Below are 10,543 nucleotides of genomic sequence, written 5' to 3' on the forward strand. Positions count from 1 at the left end.
TATTTTTTATTAACATTTATTCTCTTGTAGTGTTTATTAACTGTGCATTTGTTTAAAAAAAAAAAAAAAAAAAAAAAAAAAAAAAAGCAAAACGACAATAGAATTTATTTTATCGATACAGTTTATTTAACTCGGGGAAATCAGCCATCTCTAGGCAGTGGGCAGGGGACACTCTGAACCAGTTGCCAGACAAAGAGACATGCAACCATTCACACGCTCATTCACCTCTCGGGACTATTTGGACTGGCCAAATAACCTGACAGTCATGTAGAGTTGCAGGAAAAAGGAAAATGGGGGCGGGGGGAAGAATCACTCAATTTCACAGTACATACACTAACATTATTATAGCTGGTTTCACTAGTAGAATTAATTGATTAATCCATTTATGGTTCAAAGTATTTCATTGTTATCATGTATTTCCGATTTTATTTTTCGTATTTTCCGATATATGTAGCTCACTGGATTTTAAGGGGACTTTTAAGTTTCTGGCAATTGTTTTTTTTTTTTTTTTAGGTGTGCCGTATAGCATAAAAATACCGTGTACTTCTGACTATTTTGGCCTTAGTTTGACTAGAGTGTTCTTTTGAGCAGATGCCCACGCGATTGTTTTATGCTGACTAATGACAGACACAAAAGTGATCAGTTGAATAGGGTTCAGTTTGAAATATAGATGGTTCGACAACAACAAATGGGTGATCAGATTTTTTATGTTGGACTCCCACTTTTCGGATCATTCCTTCCGTTTTGTGTACCAAGGAATTATGTCAAATATGCGATATTTATTCATAACAGTACAGATTCATGTTACATGTTTAAATGTAGATTAAATGACCTAAATGAATAGTTGCACTGTTTACAGTTCTTGCGGAATCCCTAAACTACTTCCATCCTCCACTTGGCTCGCACTTCCTCCTCCATTACGCGGGTTAGCTTAGATCCAGCGTCACTTCCCTAAGTTAGAATGACCCATGATGTGTCAGCTGACTGACATACAACTCCCATGACTCAAAGCTCATGCAAGACATTATAATGTAAAAGCAAAACCCAAGCGTGTAGTATTGTTACCGCAGGGTTGTTTGTGAGAGCTACGTAATGAAACCACAGAGACAGAATGATGTTGAATATTATACGGGTTGAGAAGCATTCAAGTTTGTATTATTTTTAAAGTAATGAAATCTTACTTTAAATAGATGGCCGTGATCTGCGAGCGATGCAGGCATGACGTGCATAACGTGATCAGAGGCATAGCTCTATATTTATAAAATCATGAGGCTTGTTGTGACCACTGCTAAAAAGGACGCCGACCCTAAGAAATACAACATGGTGCAGTACAGACTGTAAATCTGTGGACCCTAAGAACCTTCTAGAACCAAGTAAGTCAGGTCGAAGCTGACAACATTGATTCTAAATACTCCTTGCCTTACTGTTCTTTTGATTTAACCTTTACTTAGTTTGGTTAGTCACACTAAAATCTGAGGTCTCTTCTCCTACAGACACCGGATTTGCAACAAAAACGATACTTTTCAAATGTTATTATTTTTTAAGTATTGTTCTCTATGATGAATGGTGCTTTTTGATCTAGTCTTGCAGCAATATTAAAAAAAAATATTTCCTCAACCATACCCCTGACAGAGAATAATTGTAATCAAGTTGATATTCCTTCTATGTTATGTTTTATAATTATTTAATTTCAAAACTCATGTAAAATTATGATCGCAAAGAATGGCATTCAGTTTGTTAGAGTATTAGAGAAGCTTATGGTAGTAAGGCTCTTGATATATTTTGGTTTTGATTTCTTTCCAGGTTGCATTTAGACTCTCAAATTTAAATGGAAGACTTGGAGTTTAATGTGGAGATTAGTGACAACGATTGGCAATGCTTCCATGAGATGTGTAAGGAGTGTGAGTTATGTCCTTCATCCCTAGAAACAGCAGATAACTCTGGCCTGAGTGATTATGATTTCTTAAAGTCCAAAATGGTGGAAAATGCCCAGAGAGTTAATCAGACAGGAATTTACTCAGAGGGCAACACCAATATGGACAAGAGAAGTGAGGGCTTGAATATAGAGACCCATTATGAGCAAGCCATCAGTGGAATCAAAAACATCCTCTCAGGCCGCAAGGAAGACATTCACCATCAGTCCGTCAATATGCTTTTTGAAAGGGTGGCTAACCAAGAAATTATTGGAAAAGACCACAAATTGAAAAAGGAAAATGAAGTGTGCACTAAGAGTAAAGACGCCAGCTTCAATCTGCCTCCCAGAGTTGGAAAAATAATGTTCAGAGAAAAAGAGAACAACCTTGATAAAATGAACACCACAGAAAAAGATCCCTCTGCTTTTTATGAAACTCTTGCCTGTAATGTACAATCTAATATTGACAGGTCAGCTCATACAGAGTCATCTATGAAAGTCTATTATAGGATCAGATCAAATGATACAAAGTCTGAGGAATCCTTCCATCCCCGTAATTCACAATGTGCCACACTCGGTACTAAAGAAGTCCTTGAACCTCCATTATCACTGCAGACCATTTTGAGAAAGAGGAGAAGGAGGAAGCGATTGAACAAAGTAGACTCAAACCAAAGTAGACATGACAGGAATAATGATGAGCTGGAAGATCATCATGTTGTAACATTGAATTTTCCAAAGAATACACAAGTCTCTGATGTGTTAGTCACAACAATGGTCACACATGCAGGTGTACCTCAACATGAAAGCAATCACTGGTGTAGAGGTGGTATACAAAAAGAAAATCCAACACATCATCAGTTTGAGAATGAGTCTGTCGATATGTATCCAGAAAAAGCAGAGCTATCATCATTTAAATGTTCTCCCAGACATGCAATATCCCCAAAAGGCATTCAAAAAATATTGAAAAGCCCAAGCATTCACAATCTACAAGCTTTGGATTCTTTGGAGCCATGCACAAAAGCAATGAAAGGACAAAGTTTTCAAACCATGAGGCAATTGGATTTAAAAGAAGAGTCAACACGTTCCAATAGATTCTCTGTTTCTAATATATTTAAATTCCTTATGGGCAGAAAACCACAAGTCCACAACCGATCAATTAAAGATGACATCACCATGGATGAAAAGTCAGTCTCAGAATCCTATCATAATTTTTTCGCAGATTTCGGCATAGAACATTTTTTCCACCCTTTTGTCAAAGATGAGAGACACAAAAGGACGGTTTCACTCAGTTCAGGAGAAACAAATCCAATCCTGTCAGAAACCTATGACTATTTCTTTGCATCGTCTTCACCTGATGAATCTGCAGAGGAGGAGGAGGAGGGGGAGGATGAACTTTGCAGTGCTGTGAAGGTGGTAAGCAGGCTTAGCCAAAAATCCAAAACCACTCAATCCTTTCCAGACAATTATGAGAATTTCTTAAGTGACAGCGACATGCGTGAAAATTTCTTTTGGACAGCGACATTCTCCTTCAGGAATTTTCATCTCGCGAGAGGTGGCATCCAAAAAAAGAGGACAATCCCATCATCGAATGTACATGTAGGGCAAAACGGGCAAACTACGCATCATGCCTGTAATTTACGACATCGAGACATTCCTGATCCGATCAGTGGACATAAGGATCATCGCTTCACGAGAGGGATATTGGCTCAACAAGTTGAATATGGAAACATGCAAAGACTGGTTCCAAATCCAAGTAAGAGCATTAAATGATTTCAATTCAGCAATAACAAGAGAAATTTTATCTAAATAATCCATTTGCAATTAACCTGTTAACTAAAATGAATGTTTCTGCTAGACTCATATTTTGGTATCGCTCTGTGGGGGAAAAAAAATGCATCACAGTTGCTTTCGCAGAACATATTAGATAGAGGCTTACAGATTTAACTTTGTGTGACATGGCAGAAAGTGCAAATACAGACGCTCCCCTACTTACGACCATTCGACTTACGAAAAACGGTAGATACAAACATTTTTTTCGGGATGTCGAAAAATATCCGCACATTACTGAAAGTTACATTTTGTATCGTGTGCACCTTTATCCGAGTAGAGGAGAGTGCTGTAGTGCTATTTTCCACCGTGTGGCGCTGTGAGAGGTCACCCAGCATCCACCCCGAAGAAGAAATCCGGCTTCCTCTTCCTAGTTCGTGTGTAGATATTCTATACTGTATCTCCAGCGCGCTAAGAACTTTGACATTTTTATGGTTTAATATCTCGTGCATCCATTCAATATGGTTGGTGTAAAGTGTAAAGAAGAGGGGAGCCGTTTCAATTGAAATGAAAGTGGAATATGGAAGCTTGATGCTGTTGAGAAAATGGTTGGATTACCTTTTTTCTGCCATCTTCAAAAAGTAATTGAAACTTAACTTTCTTTATAGAGCATATTATTTTATTAAATGTTTATTTTTAGCACACAACAATACAGGTTACTTATACAAGCCCTAAACATACTTATATGAACCTTAAACATCCAAAATATTGCAGTGAGGCAACTTACGACGTAATTCGACTCATTCGTAAGTAGGGCAGCTTCTGTACTGTACAGGTATATTATATTAGAGAGTCATAATGCTCAGATGTTGTTGTGCACTTGCCAATGATAGTGTTCATGTCCATTCACTGCGCTCCACTGTGATAAACGTGATCACTTTCTTTACAGGGACAGATGTTTCCCTGCTGCCTCTCATACAAGCAGATATGTGTCTGGTCTGTATTGCATTTGCATCCTGGGTGCTGAAGACAGCAAATCCCGAAGTTGGAGACATGTGGAAGGCTGGTGTGTATTCAGCCGCATACGCTCATTGACAACTGTTCCCCCCCCCACCCCCCACCCTCAATTAATTAATTAAACCAGAGTTTGGAATTGCTCATTTAGTATATCATCAATATTTAACAGTCAATGTCAGATATAAAATAGTTTTAGTATTTACGAAAAAAATAAACATCTCACTCAAAAAAGGCATCAAAATTATAAGGACCTTTTCTCACCGCAGCCACCACCAACAGTATACAACCTGTTGCCCTCTGGTAGGCGCTACAGTTCCCTAAAAAAAAGACTCAGACAGTTTCCTACCCGGGACCATAACCACGCTAAACAAGCGCGCAAAACTGTAAAAAATGTATATCTTGCGCCTTATTTTCCCATCTTTGTTGCTGCTAAATGTTATTGCAGTGCTTTTCATTACACTATTGTTACGGTGTACTATATTCCGTTGCATTTTTTTCAGAACTTGGGCTAGTATCTAAGAACTATATTGTAAGTATTTTTACTATTTATCCTGACAGTGTTTTACCTCATTTTTCTCTTTAGACTGTTACGTGTCTACCCTGGAGTGCCATGTCTAATCTCGTTGTATACAATGTTTCACAGCATCGATAGCAACGACAATAAAGACAATTCAATTAAACTCAGGATCACTAACAATAAAATGTTATAATTATACAAAAACGCTACAGGTAGAATTATGTTGTTTTAACTTTCTCATCGTCTATTTTTTCAAACAGCACTGCTGGCAAATGTGAGTGCTTTGTCAGCCATTCGATACCTGCGTAAAGACATCTAGGTGAAATTGCTCGCTGGTCAGAAGAAAGTGCAGATACCATGCCTGGTGGTACTTGACGTGTCTTATATCAATCAATTATTTTGTCTGGTGGCAACTTTTGTTAAGACACACTTTTTTATTGTTGTACAACAAGCTTTTGCCATAACAAATCAACATTCACTGTTCGCACATCCAGCAAAATATTATCAATTTTTGAGGGGAATTATCAGTAAAGGTAGCTGATAGACACTATCCTTTGAAACAACTGCTTACATGAATCAAGAAAATAAAACAAAAGTTTATCATGTCTCCTCCCCGGAATATGGATAGAGGAGTATCATTGTACTTGTGAACCCCAGTTGTGAGCAAGAGAAATCAGCTACCTTAGGTTAGCCAACTACATTTTATTTACACTCATTAACAACAAATTTGCCTCATATATTGAGGCCTTGTTTTGATTTTCATTGAAGGAGCTAACAACAGTGTAACAAGATTTTAAAGTCAAAATAAGCACATTATTTTGGAGTAAAAAACATTGCTTAGTGCCATTGTGTACTTGCCCGCTGCAATTCTTCATTGAGTCACAAAATATTTTTCTTGACAAATTATATCTATAGATCAGAAGTCTCAAACTCAGGGCCCGTGATCTGCAAACTGTTGTTGAGGTCCTGGCCTTCATATGAAAGTTTGATATGGATGCTGTCTCCATGACCAATTCACTTGCAAATCTCGCCAAAAGAAAAAAGAAGACAAAACATAGCTTGCAAAAGTCTAGTTAAGTTTGTAAAGTGTTTAAAATTTGTGATTTGAAAGTCAGTGTACTTGGCTGCAGAAAAAAAGTTCTGCTATAGTAAATTATTTTGCAAGGAGCCATGTTCAGAACAGTTAACACACACATTTGAATCTGTTTAGTGAAAATTGTAGTTTCTTAGGTCTATCTTATTAGCTGCATCGTTGTTTTATACATTTATTAGTAACTGATTGAGCATTTGTCTTTGTAACTCTTAAGGTTGTTTTTCATAGAACTTATGTTGCGTGGAAAAGTTAAAAAGATAAGGACATTTGAGGATAGTGGAATTTTATTATAAGCACTTTTCTTGCGGAAAACCTAATGCGGCCCAACCTTATCCAGACCCAAAATCTGGCAGCCCACCAAGTAAATTTTTGACATGCTCTATATAGTTCTTATCACGTGATATTCCTCTTTGACAACCCAAGTAGTGCTGGCCATACTGGATGGGTAGGTGTGTGTTTATGTCTGTCATTAGACAAACATTTCAGAATGCGTTACAACAGTAAATGTTAAATGATTGACAAACAGGATAATGGGCATAGCTTTGGTCTTGGCATAGATGTGGACATTGGCATGTAACTGATCACATAATATAGGTGGGGACGAAACAATTATAGCTGGATATTGGTAGGGAGAAGTCCTCTTCATCCATGCTAAAACATCGCCCTTGAACCGGACCTATTCGCACTTAAGAAAAGTGTGTGGAATTGGGGTTGGGGTTTAAAAAATGCTCTCTATGGAACAAATTTCTCTATTTTCAGCCAGCTATTTATCACACACTGCCCACAGCTGGAGGTGGCCTTGTGATAAGTCAGGGCCTCGCTATGCCCTCCACTCACCGAAAAATTAAGCACTATTTTCGAGCAGGCCATTTAAAATGCCCAGTGCTCTCTCTCTGAAGCTCATTTTGGCCGAGGAACAGCATACTATTTTTGTCTAGGCATTATGGAGCGCACCAAGGCCATCTGTGCAAGTCCCATTACACAAAGTTAGGTTCTCACTTTGCCCTCTACTCACCGGGTAATGATACCAAGAAAAAAAATCTCAATTTAAAAAAAAAACGGTTCTGTCAAAAAAATACCACGAGACCATTGACTTTTTGAACAGCCAATAACATAACAGCGTGGACCCGTTACAATGTATAACTGCTTCTGTTGGACCCATCCAGTACAGTAACTGTTCTTCACATTGGGGTATGGGCGTGACCTCACAGGAAAACTATTCTTGCCTTCGGTCAAAAGAGGTAAAACGTGAGAATATGCACCTCCTGTATTTTAAAGGGAGACTCTTCCTAACTAATAATTGAAGTTGGCTGTCAATCAAATGTAGCTATTCATCGGTGTTGTGCAGAGGAGCTTTGAGGATTCTACAAGGATAGATTGAATCGGATTCAATTGCAGAGATCCCAAAACAGTGTGTTGGCACCTATTTCTTTCCCCATTTTGACAAAGTTAGGTTAAGTAATTAACATTGGAAAGGGTGAACATGCCAAAGGGACAGTGTGTATCATTGAGCACCACCTAGTGGTAAAAAAAAGTAACTAATAAAAAGACAGTATTGATTTGAATAATAAGAAATAATGCATGATGTATATTTGAAACATGAGTTATTGAAAAATACCCGAAAGTCAAGATTGTTTGCATCCATTTTACATATCACGAGCCTCACAAAGAGGGAGGTGACATAATTGTCCACCATTTTTCGCTACAGGTTCCCAAAAACCAAAAACCTTGTTTGAATCTGGGCCCAAAAAAATTGGGAGAATAATGGTGTGGTTTGATCACTTTGAGTCTCCTAAGTGTGTATTCTTCCTTTTGCTTTTTAGCACTATTTTCTGTGGCACTACACAATACTGCAATATCAATTGGTTCAAAAAATACACTCTGTCCCTATAACGTAAGAGAAAACTAGAGCTGATTTATGTGTCCATATGCACACATCTTGGATGCTCATAGACGCACAAGACAAATTTTACTACTGCATATGCTTTGTATACAGGCTTGGGAAGAGACAGAATAAATTTAACCGCGTTACGTAATCAGGATACAAAAATGTAATTGTATTCTGTTATAGTTACAGATAAAAACAAGTAATCAAATTACAGGTATATTTGATTAAAATAAGGATTACTTTGCAGGATTACAAATGAATTTAAAAGGATATTTTCATATAAATAATGCACCAATAAATGAATTGTGTCATAATTACAATCACTGGCACGAAATGGAGAGAGATAAGGGACACTAAGACACACAACGTACATGTGCAACAAAGTAATTCTGTACAGACGGTGACTTATCTACTGCTACATGTTCTCCACACTGTGTTGCAGGCAAAAGCACATTTCTTTTTGTCTGTATTTTATTTCTCCTTCATTGTAGCACTCATTTTGATGAATTGGCGTAAGCCTGCAGTTTCGTAAGGGCAGCACAGTCAACCCTGTTTTTATGTAGTATAGCGATGGCATTTCAGAGGAAATAAATCTGAAGATGCTGAGGTGAACCCATTTACTAATTCACAAATGTGGATAAATACTGCACTGTGTGGGCTATTGTTTCATTCGGCCATCAATTACGTCTGAGAACTGTAAACCTATACGGGGCATGCACTAGGGAGCAGCACATGATCACAAGAGAAGTAGAAGAAAAATAATCGCGTGGACTAAGGGGTGGACAAATCACTTCCAATGTAGCATAGATACCAAATTATATTTCATGTGGATGCTTATACACAATTTTCATTTTTTTAATCAGAAATGAGCAAAACATCTTAGGGAAAAACGTCTTGCAGCTGCCAATGCAGAGCAAGAAAAATACTTATGTCCCTAAAACTGGTTTCTCGTTATCTATTTTCCACCTAGTATTAAATCATCTTGATCAAATTAAGGCGATTCAGCTTTTTCTGGCTTTGAACTTTCAGTCCCTTTTCGGCTGCGGCATTACTGCGAGAAATTAGCTTGGGGCCCATGTATTTGGTTCTCTCCAGGTACAGGTACTCGGTGTCTCCCTACGGTTTAATTATTGAAATGTAGATCTCAATGTGATTGGAAATTGCTGTCTGTTTATACGGGAGTAATCATCGGAGTGCAATGGACTGGACTATTCTAATAGTCTACAGAGACAGATGAACGAAAAACTAAAAAGTGTAAAGCTGCTGTCTGTAATTTTTTGACCTGTAATGTGTTTTATTACTTATTTGGTGTATTATGTCAAGTTGATGACAATCATAACTACCCCAAACCTCTCAGGCCTGTATTTTCAGAGTAGATTTGGAATTTAATTTCCCGCCATGGGCATAACCAGCCCGTTTTGAGGGGTGCTCAGGCAACCCCCAATATTATAGCATTTTAAAAACTCTATTTTCCTAGGTAGGCTTGAAGGAAAAATGCTAAATTAAACACACACACAAAAGTAAAACAAAACAAAAATGTGAACAACCCAGCGGTCTTATGCTCCACTTACTTGTTATTTTTCAGTGCATTTGATTCCTAGCACCGTACGCGCCCACCTCCCCACTTCTCTTTCGCTCGGATAGTTTCACTTCCGGGATAGAGGCGGAGTCTGTGGAGGCTCCGGTGTATCACAATGAGAGTTTATTATTTAGTGGTCATCTCGAACAACTATTTTGCCTCCCAATTGCATGACTGTGTTATCATAAACATGTATTAGTCATCAATTTAGCTACATTAATCCAAATGCAACAATGATGATCCTATGTTAATTGTTGCGTATGTGTTAGCTATGTATGTGGACCAGGCAACACAGTTTAAACCGTAAAGTGTAGGGTGGTTTTATAAGTTGTTGAATATAACGCATCATTATCTAATAAGTTCCATGCTTCCTAGTTGCTGAACTGAGTACTTTGTGCCGTAGTTGTTGAGAGCTTGCTCTGTCCACTCCACGCATCGGCCCGGTATTGCAGTACCTCCGGGAACGGTGCATCATTCGCAATGATCGCAGCAAGGCTTTAGGGCTAGGACCTTAGCTTGGCCTTTTGGCTGAGAGTAAGAGTCCCGGCTCCTAGGCTTTGCAGCGTATTATGAACTGACCGATAACGGATAATGGATAATGAATAAAGAAGACAGAACAATAACCCTTAACCCCCCCCAGTACTCTATTAGAAATAAATGAGTAAAAACTGGCAATGGCGTAGTCATTGTGTTACCGCTAACAAAATGTAACTTGATGTCCACACATGGCAAGTGACACTCCTGAACAGTGTTGGATGATCGTGACTTTA

The 10,543-nt window shown here is 38.2% G+C and overlaps 1 protein-coding gene and 1 long non-coding RNA gene across 2 annotated transcripts in view; one reads left to right on the top strand and one right to left on the bottom strand.

The window, feature by feature from the left end:
• perm1a (PPARGC1 and ESRR induced regulator, muscle 1a) overlaps positions 1 to 5,999 on the top strand; it is a 63,023-nt gene extending 57,024 nt beyond the window's left edge. Inside the window, 4 exon segments of the mRNA XM_088329658.1 lie at positions 1,804 to 3,665; positions 4,629 to 4,745; positions 5,474 to 5,580; positions 5,982 to 5,999. Of these exon segments, the coding sequence (XP_088185784.1) occupies positions 1,829 to 3,665; positions 4,629 to 4,745; positions 5,474 to 5,580; positions 5,982 to 5,999 (2,079 nt within the window). The 5' untranslated portion in view covers positions 1,804 to 1,828.
• LOC148369563 (uncharacterized) overlaps positions 1 to 9,818 on the bottom strand; it is a 46,132-nt gene extending 36,314 nt beyond the window's left edge. Inside the window, exon 1 of the long non-coding RNA XR_015850023.1 lies at positions 9,766 to 9,818. This is a non-coding gene — a long non-coding RNA (uncharacterized LOC148369563). The remainder of the gene's footprint in view (positions 1 to 9,765) is intronic.
• Positions 9,819 to 10,543: the final 725 nt, after the last annotated feature.

Source organism: Urocampus carinirostris, chromosome 3, assembly GCF_059441175.1.
Source record: "Urocampus carinirostris isolate Australia breed hairy pipefish chromosome 3, RoL_Ucar_1.0, whole genome shotgun sequence".
Classification (NCBI taxonomy): Eukaryota; Metazoa; Chordata; class Actinopteri; order Syngnathiformes; family Syngnathidae; genus Urocampus; species Urocampus carinirostris.